The sequence below is a fragment of the Rhyacophila brunnea genome, unplaced genomic scaffold, assembly GCF_057557595.1.
Source record: "Rhyacophila brunnea isolate RB1 unplaced genomic scaffold, BYU_Rbru_1.0 scaffold_15, whole genome shotgun sequence".
Taxonomy (NCBI): domain Eukaryota; kingdom Metazoa; phylum Arthropoda; class Insecta; order Trichoptera; family Rhyacophilidae; genus Rhyacophila; species Rhyacophila brunnea.
Window position 1 is genome coordinate 22,397,817 of NW_028232806.1, and position 22,070 is coordinate 22,419,886.

The 22,070-nt window shown below is 33.6% G+C and overlaps 2 protein-coding genes across 3 annotated transcripts; one reads left to right on the forward strand and one right to left on the reverse strand.

Annotated features, from left to right (window-relative positions):
- Window positions 1-7,611: 7,611 nt before the first annotated feature.
- kin17 (kin17 DNA and RNA binding protein) lies at window positions 7,612-14,914 on the reverse strand. 2 transcript variants are annotated; one of them, XM_085942832.1, is made up of 6 exons: window positions 14,482-14,914; window positions 13,726-13,918; window positions 11,983-12,127; window positions 10,397-10,580; window positions 9,502-9,703; window positions 7,612-7,905 (listed from the first exon to the last, which is right to left on the reverse strand). In XM_085942832.1, the coding sequence occupies exons 1-6, from the start codon at window positions 14,790-14,792 to the stop codon at window positions 7,729-7,731; spliced, it is 1,212 nt and encodes a 403-aa protein (XP_085798958.1). In that variant the 5' UTR covers window positions 14,793-14,914; the 3' UTR covers window positions 7,612-7,728. The 2 variants fall into 2 exon arrangements, with proteins under 2 accessions (XP_085798958.1, XP_085798959.1); XM_085942833.1 differs by having other exon boundaries at window positions 7,637-7,905; window positions 9,502-9,700.
- A 976-nt stretch (window positions 14,915-15,890) lies between these two features.
- Window positions 15,891-20,514, forward strand: LOC147075054 (uncharacterized). Its single transcript, XM_085942842.1, has 3 exons — window positions 15,891-16,132; window positions 18,998-19,717; window positions 19,884-20,514. The coding sequence occupies exons 1-3, from the start codon at window positions 16,001-16,003 to the stop codon at window positions 20,202-20,204; spliced, it is 1,173 nt and encodes a 390-aa protein (XP_085798968.1). The 5' UTR covers window positions 15,891-16,000; the 3' UTR covers window positions 20,205-20,514.
- Window positions 20,515-22,070: the final 1,556 nt, after the last annotated feature.

Below are 22,070 nucleotides of genomic sequence, written 5' to 3' on the forward strand. Positions count from 1 at the left end.
GATATTATAGTAGGTACTTTGCACCAATTTATCGAACGGAAATATCGAAATTTTAGTACTTTTCACATATTTTTTTCTATATTATTTTTATTGTATTTTATAGTATTTTGGGCTTACTTACTATACCCAGTGACGTCCCTAGGCAAAATGCCGCCCCTAAGCAGCGCCAAAAAAATGATGTCGTATTTGATTGATATTTCTGACACATTTGGTTTGTACCATTTAGCAATACACAGATTTGTTATTTCCACACAATTTTTACAAAGCTAATATTGTAGGTAGGTACAACATGTAAACAAAATATTTTTAGCTATTTCTATAAGTATACCAAATCTCGATTTGCCGCCCTTCGAGTAACTGCCGCCCCCAAACAACGCTCAATCTGCCTACACCCACGGGACGTCACTGACTATACCTGTTTTATATCGTACAGGGGTCGGCACCATGACCAACTTTTAGACTTCTAAAGTATAGAAGAGAGTATTTTTAACGCTCCGTCTTCAAACAGAGCAATCTACACAGGAAATAATAGTCACTCTGGTGACCACACGAAATTAAACAATATGACAATAATATCTTACATAATTTGCGATCCCGATTTTTCGAACAATCTAACAAGAGTCTAACCACTCCAACCCCACACCTATTTCATTCACTGCCATTACTTCTTAAAGATGCACTTAACTAATTTTTCACATATTAACATGATGAGGTATACAAAGTCCAGTTTATTGTCCTAAAATTTTAAATTGTACTGGAATTTTTGTTGTGCCTATGCGTAAATTTGATCGTATTATGGGTGCCTTTTTATGTAATGATTTATTAGGACGCACTCAATGCGTTCAATGCAGAAATACGAATTTTTCCAAGACTCTTTATATTCACGAATTCGGACCTGCTTTACATTTTTTGGCTACTCATTTTACTTAAATTCAATGGAAGCACGATAGTCAAATGATTTGTTGTGAGCCAGGTAGGCATGCAAAGATTGTATGTGATTAGTGCAGTGTTTCCCAACCTTATTTGTGCCATGCCCCACTTCAACGCTTCAAAAATCTCCATGCCCCCCCCCCCCATCAAAAATGTATGTTAACTAATAAATTCTGAAAAAAATGAATTGCTTAAAATAAAAAATGCACATAGGCAATAAATACTATTTTCAATTTTACTTTCGTAAGTAAGTACCTACCTATGTATAATAATTATTATAATTATTAGATGTACAACTCGCAAGAAAATTAGTGCGATGCTTGTGCTTGATGTGAGCTGCAAAGAGTTTTTATGTGAGGTACTAATTTGATCAATTTTAATCTTAAATCTCCACAGTTTGTGATATTAAAACGATTTTTTTCAGTAACAAATCATTTACAGCGCTAAAGCGCCGCATTCAACTAAATATTATGATAGGAATGGCAACAGTAATTTTCTCGAAAAGTCATGGTTGCAATATAAACGATATATTTTTGAAAATGCGTTTTTTAACAAAAAAATGTACTAAATATTTAATGATTTGCACATTGCCCCCCAAAACATTCAAATTGCCCCCCGGTGGGGCGTACGCCCTACGTTGGGAAACACTGGATTAGTGCATACCGATTATGTAACATGCAGTATAAATACACTGAAATTAACTTTTAACAGAACTGCTCACAAATAATATATTTTCGCACTGGGGGGTTACCCTATTTGGCTTATTTCAATACACAATAGCACTATTGTTCTTAATAATTTTAATTATGACTGCTAATAAAACGAAAATTTACGCATGGCAACCGAATACAAAAAAAAGTTGCTAGCTAACAAATACATAGTTCATTGCTATTTTATGTGTAATTATGGTATGTTGTGTAGGGTAATAATTATTTTAGAATACCTATCTATCTATTATAATTAAATATTAATATGTTCCTCATATATATAAAACATTATAAACGAATCACACGGAATAAATGTGAATAATGCCAAATTTAATTGAATCTAAAAGAAGTTTGTGTTTCGATCGCTCACTAATCATCTAATACTGTCAACTTCAGTGTTTCCCTCTCCACTAAAAACTTGCGAACGGAACGATTTTTTTTACTGAAAATTCTGTGGGCATTTTCTATGTTAGCGTAACTATTTGAGCTCGTAAAGTTGTTTCATCAAATTTAATCTTCAATGAGCTACGGCTACAGCTTTTTTAGTTGCCGTACATTATTGTTATTAGTACCTAACTAAAGTCAAGAGTACGCAGTATAAAAACCAAAGAGATTAGACTGTGCAGAGTGAACATATCGTCATTTTCGTACGAACACGTACGAAACAATACGAAACAGAAAAAAAGTCTGTTGGTATTACTGTAAGCTGCTGCTACACTATCGTTTGCTTTTGTGTTGTAAAAAAACATGGCGGATATTGTTATTGTATTTTACAAAGATTTCAGATGTTATTCGGCTAAAAAAGTGTTTTTAAAGGAAGAATACAAAGGAGTAACAGCAGTTCGGAACAATATATGCATATTATTAATTATACATTGATAGTTTTTCCTAAAACATCTGTTACAATAACAATTATGTCAAACGTCAAATGTTTACTCTCCAATGCCATGTGCCAGGGCCGCACTCGTAATATTATTTTGAACCCAAAATATAAGATTTGTTTTTCAAAGTAAAAAATATAAGTACTAGTTAATGACATTCATTATTTAGATAAATTTATAATAGTTTTCAGTTAAATATATTTTGCCCTGCACCAAAGCGGAGGCATTCGTATGCATCCAATATTTAAAAAAATTATATATGCAGGGCTTCTCTGATAATAATATTATGTTAAATAGATAAAATATTGTAATTAACTATATAATCAAATTTTCAACATAGCTACCTGTATTTTGTGTCTAATAGGTTTATATAAACAAGTAATTTTATAGACAATATGTCAAAAACGAACCCATGTTATATTTTTATTTCATAAAATATTTTCAAAATACACATGTGTAAATAGGTAGGTAATATAATAAACTTTTTTTTTGTTTGTAATTATTGTTTTATCTAAACAATTAATAATGCTATGTTATTTTATATAGAACAATATGTAAAAACCCATAGACTCCATAAGACCATATTTCTTATTCCAATATTTAACCATTTGCTATTAACTGATTTGTGTATATTTTTTCATAATATTTTTGTGTTTTTTGTGTTATTAAAAATAAAATACTTACATCCATTTGCATTATTTTTTTACCCTGAATCCTAATAAAGTTTTTATTGCGGGAACTTTTTATAATGAAAATACGTTTATCATAAATTGGTTGTAAGCTTGTGTTGATAAAAAAAAAATACTCAATGGGGCGTTTTTATGTCCGAGTATGGCCCATTTGCAGCAAAGTGTACCTAATTTCAGAGAAATAGAACTTTCTCTCCCAAAACGAGTACACACTGACATTTGTGTGCTACCTCTGGGGAGGAGTCCAATCTCTTTGATAAAAACGAATTATTAGCGGCATTGTTACTTGCCTATGTTCTTTTCTAGATTGAAAATTTCGTAAACAAGTCAACTACTGTTTTATGTGATGATTAAAATAAGTAATTATTTTGACAAATTAATATTTTTCATTTACGTCAAATTTCGAGTTGAACATGTTCGTATCAGCCGGATTTTAGTGCAACTACATAAGTTTTATGGTACAACAATTACGTATATTAAATATCAAATACTTGCGAATATGTTTTAAATAAGATAATTTCACTTTTTTGACAGAAAAAGTTACGTTTTCCACATCTATACTCTCGGGTCCAGTGCTGTTGACATACATTTTTGTTCAGACAAATTAATTTTTTTACTTTAAGAATTTTGCAGTTTAAGTAATATAATATTGATACCTCCTTTCTACGTGTATGGAGGACCCCTTTAGGGTAAAGTACGAGCGAAGCTATGAATGCCACATTCATGTTTCTTATAGTCCGCTAAGCCAAATGTCCATCTATCGCCGCTCCATCAAATAAAGTGCTCTGTATTTTTATTAATTAACAAAACGAAACATAAGAAGTACGTATCTAAAGGATACCTAGAGAAATATATTTTTGTTATAAAAACGATACCGTAACGCGAAAGGGGTCAGTTAGGTAGGTATAAAATTTCGACGGCGCGGAAATGTAATTTTTAATCTTTACAAAATTTTGAACCGTACTTAGGTAAACCTTGTGTCGTTATTAAGGCAAGAGAAAGCAGGTTATTTTTAAATAACATACCTGGGGAAGCGCAGGTAAATAAAACGCCAGGTGTAACCAAGGGGTACAAAACTTTACAAGTGAATTGTTTTAGTATGTTGCCCCCGTGGGAGGTATTGTTTTTATTTACATTTAGTTTTGATATATTTTGCAACTAACTAATAATTTAATGATTATTATAGATTACATTCTTTCCGTGAATTTCGTTGTTGATTAACGATGTTAATTTTAATAACTTCCAATTGATGCCGACGGCCCTTCTGTATCGATTGTAGTAATGATAACTATTATTGTAGGTATTTCAAAATTAGTAACACTGTTGGTGAAAAGTGAAATTGAACACGATGACCGTCGGGAATTAAGTCTATTCCCGATCACAGATTCTGTCAACTTGTTGTTCGCCGGGGAATAATATCTGTGGTGGATTCCATAGCAGATGGTATTTTTCCTTTCCAACCGTGTTACGCAATATTGCCATGTGAAAGTATAATTAAATTTGTGTACCTATGATGCTTAAGGTTGACAAGTATCTCGAATTATGTATCGCGGAATTTCCTTGCGAAAGTATTCTTCTGATAAATATTTTTAAATGTAATAGGTATTATTTTTTTTTTTTTGTTTGTGATCCGCTGTATGTAAAATCTCGTGAAAGACTAAGGCCAGCCCAGCATTTTATACCCCTGCCGAATGCGAAGTTGATCGCCACAGGCGCATAAGAATTTGGTCGGGTTAGCTTAACCCTCTCTGGGAAATACCTTGGTGAAGGCGGCACGCGGTAGGTGTCCAATCTAGGAGGCAGTAAGCCGAAGCCTTCGATCCGTGATGGACTTCGTGTCCCACTTAGAATCGACTTTGCGAAAAATATAATTTGTTGCTGTTTACCTACTTTTTAAAACGATTTCCGTATCGACAGGAATCGATCGAGTTAGTCAAAAAGAGGATGGACTGAATACGGTGTCCTACGCGCGCCACGCCATGTTATAATTTTCGCTGAATTATTATCAAATAATTTCAGAGTTCGTGTGATACGTACGTTGTAGTGTAGAATTCGGTGTAGTGTTACGAATCAAGTGATTCATAGATTCTTAAACTATAGTTGCCGCAGCCCACGGCGGACATCATTAACAAATTTAGGGCTGTTGCAAAATTATTCACGTGTATTGATTTTTTGTATCTGTGTGTAATAGTGAATAACCTTTTTGTGAATCTTAATTGTAAAAATAAAACTTTCTGCTAAGATTTATGCTACAAACAACGTGTGTTTCATTTTGAATATCCACCATCGTCAACCGTCAATCCTACATCTTAACCCAACTGTCAAGACCCAACCTTACACTGAACGTGCTCTACCAAACCAAACCCAACTTCGATTGACCACCCTGATCGATTTACCATCACTGAGCTAGTCGACGGGTGGAAGCTGGTCGTGTGACTCACACGTATCGACTGACGGCGCGCTACCAAGGGCGTCATTAACGTCAGGCCGACCGGAGAGTTGAGCGCGGAGGTCGGATCGGGCTGTGCGTTCCCGACGCCCCTTCCTACCCGGACTTCCGGGGTGTCAATATTATATTGATAGACACAAATAAATTTTGTGGTTTGATTACTTTTTGTTCTTACCCCATCTTATCTGTTATGTGTCATGTCGTCGCTATTGGATTGGTTTGTCGAATATCCGTTTTTGTCGAAATCGACCTTTTAATGTAGAATGATTTTTTGTAGCTAAATGGACCAGAACCATCCTTTTCTTTAAATTGATTTGTAATGAATACAGCATTCATATGCTATAAAAACAAGAATTTAAATACCTCCATGTATTTAAATATAGGATAATCAAATTTGTTTTTTGTCTCCTGAACATTTGACTCGACTTTGAAAATTTCTTCATCGATTAGGTATCTCTGTCTTATTCCTTCATTGACTTATGCAATACTGTAACATGCGCATGTTGCGTTAGAAAAGGACCGACGTGTATAATTGTGATATACCATATAGGGCAATTTTATTTAAAATAGTCTGATTCATCTCTCATTTCATAAATAGGTATGAATTCTAGGCACGGTACCGACCTCTGTCGTACATAGTACGTGGACCAAAATTATAGTACAAATACTATAATTATAGTAGGGTTTGCATCACTGATTCATAGACAAAATGAAAAATTTGAAGGTCTAAAATGTTGCTATTATTTGGTAAACGTATTGTAATATTTTGAATATTAATCTATGACGTATTTGTCTGATGGTGGTCTGCTTGTTTGTTGGGGTCTTTAGACTGGTTCTCCGTCGCTCGCTGCCATTTGTCAGTGAGCGCAGTGTTGCCAACCGAACTATAATTATAGTATATTTTGGTCCGCGTACTATTAAAAAAGTATAGTACATAAAAAATACCACAATTTTGAAAAATGGAATTAATTGAATTCACTGGTTAGATTAAATGGAATTAATTGAATTTGCCGATTAGCATTTTTCATTTGTAAGGTGTTTAAATAAAGCAGGGCATCGGAATTTCTCGAATTCTCCATTATGTTTATGTGACAAACAGAAAACTTACATTTTCAACACGTCCTATAATTTTTGCCGAGATACTATCATTTCTTGGACCGCGTACTATAATTCGATGACAAAAAGATAGCTGAATTCAAATTCAATTAAACAGATGTTTAATTGTTTCGCTTTGTGGCATAGGAAAAGTTGCTTTAAATGATATTTGAATGTAATTTTCTTTAGTAGGTAAGAAGTTTGGCAAGACATGAGTTCCGGTACCTTTGTTTTTCAAAAAAAAGCCCTGTCCACATGTATAATAAATCTGCACAGATTTATCGTTATGTACGTAATGTATCTGAGAGGTTGATTAACAATAAATAATTAGTGTTAGGTTTGCAAGCGAGAATGTGGTAGAATTTTACTATATTAATTACTGCTCTAATCATTGATAATTCAAAATCTCTCAAAAACCAATAACATTGTATAACAATAGTGGTAATAATAATATGTATGCATGTATTTGCCTTTTTTAATCTATACTCTCTCCCGGGTATTTCCTTAGCATTGAAATAATAATAGCTATTACTAAACAAAAACCTAAAGCCCCCCTTTGTATTGTTGAACATTGACACCTTTTGATGTGTGTAGAAACACTGACACTACATCGAAGTACGGCCAACATTTGTCAGCCATGGGCCACACAATGATGACCGTGTATATGTGTCTTGTTTGGCTCACGGTGGATAGGGAGCATGCGAAATAGAGTATGTTTTCTTCGACATCAAATGAATTTTTCTATGAAACTATTAAGATAAATTCATCATATTGCAAACGTCTGAATCACTTGTTCTAGATTCGTTGAGATGAAATGTCTGTTCGTAGAACATGGATAAAAAATAATAATAATATATTATATATGTAATTGAAAACACAACAGATGTAGAAATTTTTAAATTTATCTTATTTTTCACATGTGGTCAATGTTTTTTTTAATAATCAACAAAAATGATTCATAAAAAATCATGGCAGCATCAGGAATGTATCTTGCACACTTGACTGAACTCTAAGACTTTTTCTTGGCCGTCATGAAATGAAATTTTGCAGCCGGTGCCTTCGAGGGAGACGAGAGAGCCGCGCTGTCCCTGCCTACGTCCAGACACCACAAGAACTTGCCGTCCAATGCCGGGGATAACTGTTTCTAGATGTTCCTGTAATTCAAATTAAAAATATTATGTAGGTATGTATGTACATACTTTATGGGGAATGGGAAGGTGAAAAAACGATGGTAGACTTGACTATATCACGTGCTACAGACTCATACCTCAAGACAGTATCAAACTGGCTAGCCTTTTCTACAAGCAGGATTCCGGCATTTCGAAAGGCTCCTGGCATACCCTGAGAAGACGCAAGAACGCTGGTGAGGATTAGAGACTTTCGGAGACACTGTGTAGCATGGCCTCCCACGAATTGCTAATAGCATTGTGATGTTCTACACAGAGTTTCCCAACTGGTATTTCGCAGAACCTTACGGACTATAATATAATAAAAAAATCGAAGAATACATAGTACACAATATGCAGCTACATATATTTAAATGTTAATACACGAGAAATAAAATAGCATCGCAGATGACTTTTTTACTAATTATATTAATAAATTAAGAGTGTAGTAGCTGACGACCCCATAGAAATAACATGAACTATGGGTTGGGGACCAATCCACAAAAACCGCAAACGGTTATAAGCCACACGGCATACGGAACATATGATTTGGGTTCATGTAAATTTTGTACATAAGCATTTGGCCGTGGCCATATACACCGAATACTGTTTTACCATAAGTATTACAATCTGATTGTCAAATTTTACAGATTGCAACACACAACCCGCTTTTGTTGTCAATATTTGTTTTCTTCTGTGTTTCATTATAATTGAGTGAATTATTTTGATTATTATCCAATAGTATTATCTATTTTACTATTGAAACTATAATTTTATTGTTGCTTCATTTTATTTAATCATGACTGCTTTATTTATCCTAAACTTTGCTTTCAAAGATGAAAATAACCTACAATGCCGCAAATTTCGTAAAAGCGATGACCCTTTCGAATTAAACAAGCACAACTGAACATGGCGGCACCAGATTATACAGACCCGGACACGATTCCATGAACGGTTCTATCTTGGTCTTGCATGGTCATAAAAGTTTATGGTGTAAGGTCGCACAGAAATAAACCGCATACAAGACTATTTTGGTGGCCGGCCTATTAAATTTATTCATAATAGTGATTATATTTTTTTTTTCATTTTGCAGTTTTTTTTTGTACCAGAAAATGATTTCTGAATACCCAACGATAAGAATTAAAGAATCTGATATCATAATTATGATTTAATTAAGAAAAAACCTTATAATTTTTATTCTGCAACTAAATTTAATTGGGAAATACTGCTCTACAGGATTTGGGATAAAATAAATCAGGTTAAATGCTGATAACTACAAGAGGATAATGCAATGTGCAATGTAATAAAATAATAGTTGGATGGACAAAACCAAAGTCAATATTTATTTTTATAAAGTTGCTTCTGTCTTCTGTTCATAACACTTAGTTGGCTTAACTGCCAAGCTGGTCCCCCAGGTTAGAGCCCAGTCAACCCCCCCATGACACGTAGTATCTATATGCTCAAATTAAGGAGTGGATATTGACCAAAATATAGAAGATGCACCGTATACTGCTAATAACTGTTTGATCATAAAAAACAAAAACCATTATGGAAAAAATTATGTACAAATTGACAAAAAAATACCTGATCAAGTTTAAGTCGATCACCGCTGTCAAGCATCTGTACTTCAGCACCAAAGGTGTCTATGACCTTCCTCACAAAGCCTTTCTTCTTGTGGTACTTCGTGCCCAACGATTCGGTTAAAACTTTAACTACAATTCCCTCGGACAGCCAGCCATCTTCGTCAATGCATTGCTTTTCTTTTGCTAGCACTTGAGGAGCGCTTCTGTGAACAATTAAACAATTAAAACAATCTAAAATATTAAGTATTATATTGATACAATATAATACCAACATATTACTACAATAAAAGAAATTCGGGTATGTGAACTATCAACATAGGTAATAAAATGGGTTTTCAGAATTGTAAATTGCTAATCAGATTGTTTAGTATGAGAATAGAAGTTACGTCATTATTTCAAATTTCATTATCATTGTTTCAAGGGTAAGTGACAATGTGGAAATATCGAAATACTCAGATTACCTGCACAAATTTAGGAAATTCTACTTCAGGATAGTATCACCAGGATTTAATAACAAATAAGGAATTGATATAGTTTGATGCTTTTATCGTCAGTTGTTATTCTATTTGGTTGTTGGGCTCACCGCGTGTTCTTCTCAAAGAATTTGGACAATAAAAAGAAGGAGCCTTATACATTATTTCTGTTATGACATTTGAAATTATCTAGCAAGCGCATGAAGCATGGTTAACACATTTGCGGACACGGCTTCTATAAACGTCGTATACTGTGAAATGTGATATGACAGAACGTCCATTGATGTCTTGGACCGTAGAACGGAATATGACACGACATTTATAGAAGTCGTATTTTCTTCCTATAGATGTTTAACAAAAATCACAACATCGCAATGTACGATCTAAAATTGTCATATACGATAATGCACGCAAGGCACTTACGCATTTCTATTAAAATGTTGTTTTCTCATTTCTCCCTGCATTTTGATTTCTTCGAGAGCAGACATCTTTTTGCCACCATCCTTGGATTTCTTGGATGCAGTAGTGGACGCTATACTGGCAGTATCGTCAGACTTTCTCTTGTCCAATATTTGGCGGGATGAGTCGAGTAACAGAGGCTTGGGAGCTGGAATCGAATCATTTTGATCAGAAACAAATCAAGAAGCACTGGACGATGATCATTTAACAAAAACATATTGTTAAACAATACGAAATAATATTATATGAAATCTCTTTAGGTAGGTACACGTATAAAATTAGATTCATAACATCGTAAGAAACATTTAATCATGGTAGATGATACATGACGGCATAGACGATGGCCGAGCGAATAACGCATCGGCTTATAATGTCGGGGGTCCGAGGTTTGAATCCTGGGTCTGGCTAATACACATTTTTAATGTTGGTTTGGAGTCCGAGTATGGACCTAATAGGTTGAACAAGTGGCTAACATCCATTTCTCATAAGGATCGGACATAAAAAGACAAAAAAAGGATGATACACATCAGCGTTGCCAGACGTCCCGCTTTTTAAGCAAAAATAGATTGTCCTGCGCGGAATGAATTTAAAATGGTCCAATGCAAAAAACAGATGTTCTATCGAGTTCATAAAATCTGAATTATCAATTGTTCATTTCAATATGATATACTTACTCATGTACTGAATTTTACCAATACCGGAAAGAAACTCTTAAAGTAAAGTTGAAGTAAAATCTTCAAATAGGCGAGTGTCGGGAAAAAATATTGTTTAATATTATTATTTTGATGGTTAAAGAAATTTGTAATTTATGTTGTCATTTATGATTGATATTATAGAAATAAACATTAGAAATATTGAACTATGCGTTTTTTAGGTTGTCCCGTTTTTTGCTCCTAAATCCTGATTTTTTTTATTTCACATGGTAAAAATTCCGATTTGGTAAAATAATTATCTGGCAATACTGATACACATTAACTTATTCCATCTCAATGTTAAAGTGGTCTTATTAACAGGGAAGATCGAAGTCATAAATTTGCAATCACCCTTATTGCGATGTAGGTATAGGTTATTTTTCAACTACATAATATAAGTGCATCTTATGTGTATTACACGAACCCGCGTTAGTATAATATGCCATAAAGACATGAGTACAGATTTCCAACAATTAACATTATCGTATTGTGGGTTGAGTTCATTTTTCAACCACATTCATCTATAATATTTATTTGTTTACAAAGAATGAAATTTCTATGAGGCTGCCTCGTTTATGAGGGCTCTTTTATTCTTCGCATGTTGTATCCATTAAAGGGAGTCAATGTGGATACGAAATGCAATTGATAAATTTTTGCCAATGATTGTGTTGTTTCTAGATTTATTACCGGGGGTGAAAAGCAGAACGAGGAAGTAGATTATAAAAACTCATGCCCCGAATCGAAATACATATCCATATTGTTTAAAAAGGTCTAACAGGAGTTACCAAGCCATTGATTACGATCCCAGACTTGCGGGCTCTACCTTCAGGGTTATCAAAATAATTAAAAATGTATTACGTAGTATTTTTTGTTTGAGGCTGACAGTGATTTTTTCATCTTCTCCATTCCTTTGAAGTTCTGTGAATCCCGGTTCAGTGGAGCCACTAGCAGAAGATTGCTTCCCCCGCTCCACTTGCTTTTCGATAAAATCCATCATTCTCTCCTGCAAATAGAAACAAAGGTAAAATAGATCTATAAGAAATTTACTCTTTTCCCCTGTGTAGCATATAAGTGAAAATTAACTGTATGGAATATTGTTAATCTTTTTGATTTTAAATTTGAGGGTTAAATAATATGTAGATTTTGTTATTTGTTAGATTTCTTGTACGTTATGTCCCAATTCGTATCTTCTATAATTTGGAAAAAGCACTGTACATATTAACCCGTTCGAGACAATCGGCGCCAATTTGACGCCGCTGTTGACTAAATGATTCTCCTCGGTAAAAGTGCTTTATATTTTACTTTTAGATATTTCTTAAAACCCTACATATTTAATAAGATGAGTGTAAATTGAAGTGTAACAATACCAACACAAGTTTTGAAAAAAATATTTAAATTAATCATATAATATAAAAGTTGTAGCAGTTTTAGTCAACCGTGTTAAATTTATTACAAAATTTAATATGGCTGTTGTTTCACTTTTTTCTCCTTTTCTGTCTGTCTCCAATGGGTTAAAGTTACCACGCTGAAAAGAGAAGCCAAGCGCCATTTAAGACCCCCAAATGTTTGATATAACAACATAACTTAAATAGAAATACTTTGGGACACCTCAGAAACATAGGTACCTCTTATGCAAACCTTGAGCGGGTAGCCGGCGCATTAGAAGAAGATTTGTACTGGAATTTCTTAATAACCATGCATTTAAGGTGTTATTTCAAAAACATTCGCGATAAATCGGTACCGCCTAAACTTCAACGGATGTGACTTGAAGTTCCATTCGGTAAAAAAGGTCTTATGAATTATTGTAATTGGTATGTTTCTGAGGTATTTCCAAATAATCTATCTTCAACAAAGAATGTTGCAATATTGAAATTTAGATTAAAAAAAATAATTTAATTAATGTATATAATATATAAAAAAGAAAACCTCTATATAATAAGGAAGTAATTACAAGATGAAAAGAACTTTTTATATACTTACAACGTTTTTAAATTTTCTGTTGAATTATTATGCTCAATATGCTCAAACTTGTACTTGATATGAAGTAAATAAAAAACAAACAAACAAACAAATATAGAATACTGAAATGTCATTTTGACATTTCATTTTGATTTCCATAGTATCGCACGTATATACTAATAATATAGTTGCTAGGACCACCCCCTTAGCAATCAATAATAGCCTTTTACTTTTTACGGATTTTTCTGAAATAACTTTCCATACAAAACAGAATTAACTGAAAATGAATTCAATTCTGCTTAAAGATGGCTAAAAGTATTAAAAGAATGCATTGGCATCGTGTTCTGATATATTCTAAAAGTTTCAAATGTCTAGCTAGTCGGGAAGTTAGTTAAAAATCGATTGCAAGATTTGTACTGGACAAACAACCACCGGACAAACAAGAATACAAGCTAATAAAAACGTTGTAAAATAGTAAATCCACTGAAAAAGATGCTAATTATTCTGTCGATATGAAGTGCTGTAAATAGTGTTTTACAATAATTTCCTATAAACCTGATTTCAAAACTTTAGTTTAAACTTTCTTGTAAAATGGTGTTCATTAAATATAAACATTTTGCCATCGTGTCAATTAATATTTACCTGATCATCTTTATCCATCTTCCCTTTCTTAGCTGCAGCCTCCTGATTGGCAATCGTGATGGGATCCCTGTCGATATGGGTAACGAACCAACCCTTCTCCGTCTCATCCACAGTGCAGCGACCCTCTCGTCCCAACCATTTTACAAATTCTGTTAACGTCTCCCATTGTGTCGCGTTCATGTGCAAATGCTCTCTGTAACATATTGAATATAGTTGGGATGGAATTCGTCTAATCCATATCTGTTAATAAAGACATTGTAAACACTGTTTATTGACTCTCTATGGTACTAAAAAGTGTTTTTAAACTATGTCTATATCATGTTAGTCACAAAGTGATCAAGTGGTACCTACAAACATAATATGGACTGTGAAAATAAACAACATTATTGATTTCTCTTCAAAATTTTTTTTGTGTTAAGATGAAATTAGGTTTATTAACATTTCCAAATATTTATAGGTTCCATTAATAGATCAGCGGCTTTATTCCATTGTACCCACCACGAGTCGAATATGTCACGCTGGAAATTGAGTTATTTATTACCTTGTTTACTCTATGCAATAATTGCAACTCAATAATATTAACGTTGTCAAAATCTAAACTAAAATCTAAACTTGGTAGGTAACTCAATAATCCCGTCTCATATTTCACATGTGGTGGGTAAAATGGAATAAACCAAAATCCCAAATGAATAGTTTTTCCTTGAGAAATTAACTGCAATAAAATAATATAGTGATTATATTCAGCAAAATCCAAACCTGTCTGCAATATAATCCTGGTAGACCTTATTGGCATTCACTCTTTTGGTACCAAATTGCCTTCGAAGTAGCTCGCAATATCCGTCAGCAAACTCTTTAGAAAACTCATCAATATATGCACTAGAATTGTCAGCAAACAGCAATAACTGCCTCTGATGTGACTCTGACATTGTGTGGCATTTGAATCCATTCTCATCGCGACACTGCTTTTGGCACATTTGACAGTACCATCTGAGTTTTTGAAGACCCTTGGCCTTTATCTTGTTCGCAATATACTTTGGGGTGCCTTTTTCTGCTTTGCCACCCCCCATTGTAAAGCTATTGCTTTTTACCTATTTGAAATGATTTAAGTCCTTTCTTAAAACAAAATAATGATAAACTCCATGCAGTGTTTTCGTTTAGACACAATTTCTAATTTTCGACATTTCAGTACGTCAAAATCAAAATAAGATTCAATGTTACCTGTTAAGTTTTATATTTAAATTTAATGTTATGTAGAAAAAACCTTTTTCAAGCAAACAACGATTTTGAACAATTATTTCAATCACACACGAGCGTCTTTATATAATTAACAAAAAAAGTAAATAATCACATTTATTGGCTTTATCGTTTTTTGTGAATAAATCTTTTAATTATGTCATAAGAAACTATTTTTTCCATTCGGTTTTGAACATTGTTTTCAAAAAATCTACCTACCACCTGGTAACTTTTAATAAGGATGTTCATAAGCCAGCTAGAGATTGATTGATTATTATATTCTTACGTCATGATCATCCAACACTAGGTTTAGATAAATAAATGAAAAGCAAAGAGATTGAGTCCAATCTCTTTGATGAAAAGGTACCTACGTTTTTTCCATTAGAAAAATACTTTTGATACCTACCTACCACAATATTATACAATAATAATATGAATGTTGTTAGTGTAAAAGAACAAATCCTCTCTCGTAAATTTTATTTTCTCATGTCATTAGAGTTAATTATTTATATTACCCTATTTTCTAATAAGTACTTACTTGATTTCAAATGCATCTGATTAGAATCTCCAATGCATGCATTTGAAAAATCAAGTAAGACCTATTTCAACGCGAACAAACAACTGCGGTGTCTTATTTTGTTGAGCCTTTAGAACTATCATATTAACTAGCTCATAATGCAGGGAACGATAGAGGGCAGCAGACGCGTAAATAGAAAGAAATTATCTTATCTACGCAACTTTCGTAACTGACGTGGCTTTGTACGAGGTGGACTGCAATTTGGTCACGAACATTAGATAGAAGACAGCATTAATCTATCGACGGCGCCAAAATAAGAAGACTCTCATATTATAGAGAAATACAATTGTATGAGATTTTGTTGTAAATAGTATTGATTTAAAATATTGATACTTTGATAATATATCGTCTCATCACTACTTCTGTCAAATTTTATTATGATCTAGCACTCATCCACAGGAAGGAATTCATAATATTGTTATTTTACTAAAATATCTCAGTGAGATAAATTTCTTAGTAGGAAATATGATGTCTTCTAGGAGTAATTTACACGATAGGCAAAAATTCTGCAGATTATGCCTTGTCAACGACGGAAAAATTAGCATGTTTGACGAGGAATCTGTACTAAACAGTATCATTTCTCATTGCAATTTGAAGGTAGGTACTTAATAATGTCATGTATCGAGACAATTAAATTAAAAGCATATTCATTTTTGCGAATAAAATAATATAACTTCGAATTTATGTTGTGAATTTTCATAATATTTACTTTTGGTTTGTAGTGGTCACTGATTCGGTTTTAAATCTAATTGATGAAATGCCGAATGGAGAAAACAACCCGGATTACTAAAACCTATTAGTACAAGACTTTCGTTAATTAGAATTTAAATTCAATTCCCATCAAGTACCCTCAGTCGATGGTAACTATCGTCGAACAAGAACTTCTTATCCACGTGTTAAAACTGTAAACTAACAACCTGTGCAGTTAATCGCATGTCCGTTTTCAAATGAGGAACGCCCCCAAATTTATCATTTAATTTTACGCTTCCGTGGTGTACGGATCTATCTCTTTATTACATAATTTGATGCTTTTTATAATAAAAATATGTCTAAAACGATCAGGAGTGATGTAAGAATTATTATTAGTAAACTTTTGGTTCATTGCGAAGAAGAAAAGCAGTCACATATAAAAACAGATTATTTGAATACGCGTTGCGCCATGACAAGTACGTCACTGATGAGTCTTCTATATTATGTGACTACAGCGAATTCCTGTCGTCCCTAAATCTTCTTGTCGGACAGTATTGTGTATAAAGTGCAATTACTTTAAGAAAACTAATAATAATTCAAATAAACCACGGTTTATGCTAGAGAGTATGATAATGTTAATATACATTTCTTAGTGCAAAAACCATTAATTCAGTGTAGATAACGATGAGTTGTTGCGGGACATGCTTTTCATTCCATTGTTTAATAAATAATTGTCATTTTAAAGTTTGTTCTTTTGACACCTCATATTCACACTAAAAACAAGACAGCATAGTAGGTTGGGTTTGTTTTTTTGTTGGCCTAGTTGCTATTTTACAACGTTTTTCTTGGGTTGTATTCTTATTTGTCCGGTGGTTGTTTGTCTGGTACAAATCTTGCAATCGATTTTTAACTAACTCCCGACTAGCTAGACATTTGAAACTTTTAGAATATATCAGAACACGATGCCAATGCACATTTGCAATTGAATTCATTTTTAGTTAATTCTGTTTTGTATGAAAAGTTATTTCAATACCATTATTGGTTGCTAGGGAGTCCTAGCAACTAAATTATTAAATAATATATACGTGCGTTACTATGGAAATCAATATGAAGTGACATTTCATTATTCAGTATTTCTATCAAGTACAAATTTTTTTGTTGTTTTTATTTAATAAAACGCATTTTTTTTATAGTACTTATTCCACTTTTAATTAATATATTAGGACCGGTTTCGTCCGCCTCAGTGGGACATTTTCAACTCAAGTGTTGAAAGTTGAAACTCAAGTTGAAAATGTCCCACTGAGGCGGACGAAACCGGTCCTAATATATTAATTAAAAGTGGAAGAAGTACTATAAAAAAATTGCGTTTTATTAAATAAAAACAACAATACAATGCAGTTCCACCATGAATTGACAGTTAACAAAATAAAAGAAAACAATTTTTTTTGATTGTTTAAGCTAGTCAAGTCAAGTTTATATGATTCAACAGAAAATTTAAAAACGTTTATAAAAAGTTCTTTTTATCTTGTAATTATTTGATCTTACATTCCAATCAGATGTAAATGATCACAGAGACAGTTAGCCGGCTCGCACATCTAAACTCGTCTCGTCTGCAACATGTCGAATACGTAATTGTTATTCACAAAACACACATTGTCTTATGGATCCACGCACACTGCTGGAATGAAACATTTTAGTTTGAAAAAAACAGCTGGTGCCGCTTGCAACAAGTTTAATGCAACTGAGCTTGCAGGTTGCTCGCCGTCCATGTTGCAGTCACGCATGCGCACACGCTACGAGTCGGCCATTCCTATTCAGACGTCAACCTCGCCAGTCTCCGTATCTCGTACATATCCACCCCACGTCCAAAATGGCAAATAAGCGCAACAACATTTACTTTGTTCAAGAAATTGGGATATATCCGTGTATATATGACTATAATAGGAGATGTGCCCAATTGACGGATGAACCCAATATTTTAGCCTTCAATTCCTGCGCTATCAATACATAATAATCACTGTTTCGACATTTTCGACTTTGACATTTCAAAAGGTTACACGCGTCACTGTCGCTAGGTGCATATGTGCGCAGTCGAATATGCAACGTGAATGCGACATTCTTACAAGGTTTGATTTATGGTTGTACTGCAGGCGAGATGAGTTTAGATGTGGGAGCCGGCAAGTAGATTTTGACAAAAAACATGACATCTCTGCGTTACGTTTTTTTCATAGTAAGTCCTGTCAATAAACGTATTCCGAAATATTTATTAACGATGTGGTACTTACTCTGGCATATTTACCTAAAATACAATGTATAATAATGAGGTTTGACTTTTTTCACTGCGCTCATGAAGACGCCTTTACAAACGAAAATCGTACATTGCTCACCTTCAGATTGCGTAAACCTGCATCATAATGATTCTGATGCTGCATACCGTTTAACGTATTCGGAGGTTCAAGATGGTATCAGGTTTGGAGGCACCCTTTTGAAAATGTTGCCTATATGATAAACCTGAATTGAGTGTTAAAAACACAGCAATAATTATTATGTTTCACTAATATGCGTGATTTTAATATTTTGGTATATTCTGACAAGGCGACTGCCTCACCTACATCATGGAAAACTGCCTCTGCTTGTCTTAGAATGTTTTCATTTCCTTTTTGAAAATCATGTCCTACAAAAACCAGCAACTCTCGTGGAATCCAATCGGGAAACACTGTACTAAATTTATTTTCGGCCGGGCTGTAGTAATTGTTTTATCTAAATTTACAGGTACTGAAGAATGACGGATTACCAGAAAATGTTTGCGAAGACTGCGTATCAAAGTTGGGCGATGTTGTGGCATTTATAAAACAATGCCAAGAGAGTGAAAAAACTCTTCGTGAAATTGCCGATAGCGAAAATTATAAAAATAATTTAATCGATGATAATTACGATTACGATAATGGTTACGATTACAAAGATGACCCAGACTATTCATTTACCGATAAAATACATTTGGCAGATGAAGAAGAAGAAGAAGAAAACAAACTTCTAATGGAGAGCATTATGAAGACAGAAAACGGAGAGGAGTATATTTATTTCTTAGGCATTAAGATATTCGTTCACAGAACAAAGATGGAAGACACGGAACGAATCGAATTACGACAAAAGAGAATGAAAGAGTACGATGCGAATAAACAGAAAATTAAAACTCTCTGTCCGATATGCGGGAAGACGAGTGCCAAATCGTTGACCACGCATATGAAAATACACGGGGAGAAGATCTTCAGCTGCGATATCTGCGGAAAGTCATTCTCCATGAGAGTCAAGCTGGAGCAGCACATGATCTGCCATAGTAACGTTAGAAACTTTCAGTGTGATTACTGCGAGAAGAGATTTAAGACTAAAAGTGATACCAAGAAGCACATGATAACAATGCACATCGGGCCAGTGGGAGAATTTCCCTGTATTGTTTGTGCCAAGATTTTTAAAAACCAGAAACACCTTACGGTTAGTTAAAAAACAGCGCATTCATAATAATATAAGTAGGTACCGTCGCAAAGTGAAGGATGCCGATACAATTGATATTTTGGAACGTACCTAATTCAAAAATGTAATTGAACAATAATCCACTTCTAAATCTTATTGCCAATATAATTTTCCTGTTTTCTTTCAGCGGCACATCACAATTCACAGTGGTGAAAAGAATTTCCAATGCGAACTGTGCCCCAAACGCTTCACGCACAATCATAATCTGAAACTTCACATGAGAGTGCACACCGGTGAAAGACCCTACACCTGCAATTATTGCGGAAAGAGTTTCTCAACCAGCAAAAACCTTCGAGAGCACGAGCGCCAACACACCGGAGAGCGACCCTACGAGTGCCCCGTCTGTAATAAAGGCTTCATGCAGCTCTCCAACATGAAGAGCCACTTCAAAAACAACCACAAAGGAGTGGAGTTTAAAAGAAAACATTTCGTAAGGTCATATAAATAATATCATATTTTTTTAGTTATTTTATGAAGAAATCAATTCATGATGTCATATTGGTTCGCATTTACATTGTGGAATTTTATTATTTTTGAATAAAAATGAAGTTACTAGAAGAAAATCAAACAAAGTTTAAAACCGCGTCTATGAATGAGTTATATCTTGGAAAGGAAAATAACTTGGTAAAGTAGGTGAATATTTTTTATTTAAAAATAAGCTTCGTTGTAAATGTCATAAAGTTCATGGGAGTATAAGTCCTCAAGTTGTGAACAAAGCCAGCAATCTGCAGGCCTATTCTAACATATCACTTAACATCAAAAAAGAGCTAATTATGATATTTAAATATATTAACACAATTTATCACTTTACGTATTCTGGCGGTTAATTATGTAAAAAAATGAACCGTCTGAACTGTCAAAAGGTGATATCTTTTAATAGCACCTCACACTTTGAGAACGAGACAGAGTATGTCAATTTTATATATTGAGAATTGAGACGCAAGATTCAACTGTTTTGCTGCAATCGCAATGACATGACTAAGAAAATTGTGGGTTATGTTGATATGTCAATACAGAATTCTTGTTTTCGGCTCATTACCAACTAGATGGCGCTCGTTCGGCTTTATCTGCTTGTGTTCGGCATTACGAACATATCAGAATTTGACCAACTTGTCTACCAATCTAAATTTTTGCCGTATTATGAATTAGAGATAGCGGCCGATAACTGTGTTGTTTATAGATTGCCTTCCGTGCTAATTTTGACCAATGAAAATAACAGAAACGTGCTAAAGTGATAATCGTTAAGAGTAGACCTGCTGAATTATTAAATTGATTATTTGATATTGATTTCATAAAAAAAAAATCAATCAATAAACAATCTACCGTATAAATGACACTTACAACGAGTTAGAACTGGGGTGACGATATTACTGGGAGCATTTTTTGTATCTTGAAAAATCAGTAAAGTTGAACTTCTGGCCATAGTTTCTAATAGTTTTAAATAATGCTGTTGAGTGACTTGAAGACGGTGTGCTAATTCATAGGAATATCCAAGGAGTGGAGGTTCGATGAGCATGATATGAATATGCCATCGACGGTATACAATGCGCTATGCATTGGTTTGGTTTGCGTTATTGCATAATAATATGTTTACCCCTAATTATTTTTCAACATACCTGCCACATTGTAGTTAGTAAAGTTGTGGACTATGTCTGACTTCAAATGATACCAACTGTATAAAAGGGCATGTTATTTTCTTTGTATATAATATATTGAATGTATATGTACATTTTATAAAAGCAATCTTTTATACATACACAGATATCATTGTTTCTCAGGTTTTCCATCAACGGAGCTACTCAATGCGAAAATTAGAGAATATTGTACAGAATATTCCTTTCAATGTATGAATAAAATCAAAACCTTCTTAGGTTATGTCTCTTGTATCTGTATTATTGATAGATAACGGAATCCCTGATATGATATTAATATTATTAATAAAAAAAATATGAAATAATAATTGTATCTCGAGAGTTAATTATATTAAAATTATAAATATACGCAGCACCATATGCAAAACAGACGATTGTACAATTTGTGAATTCAATTACAAAAAAGTAGCATGTTTGAAACATCAGACACTGATCAATTTGTGACTTCAATCACCAATCGGTCCGATTACTGTTGAGTAGCCCTGTGGGCGGAAGGCCTAATGATTTTTCTCCTTGATTATATTACATTCATAGTTAATTTTGTCATTATTCAAAAGTTGTTTCATAAAAAATGATAAAATATCTATCCAAGATATGTACAAAGTAGAAGCTTGCTTTTTTAGAATACATTTTCAGCATAACTAATCTATTTCAAATATTGG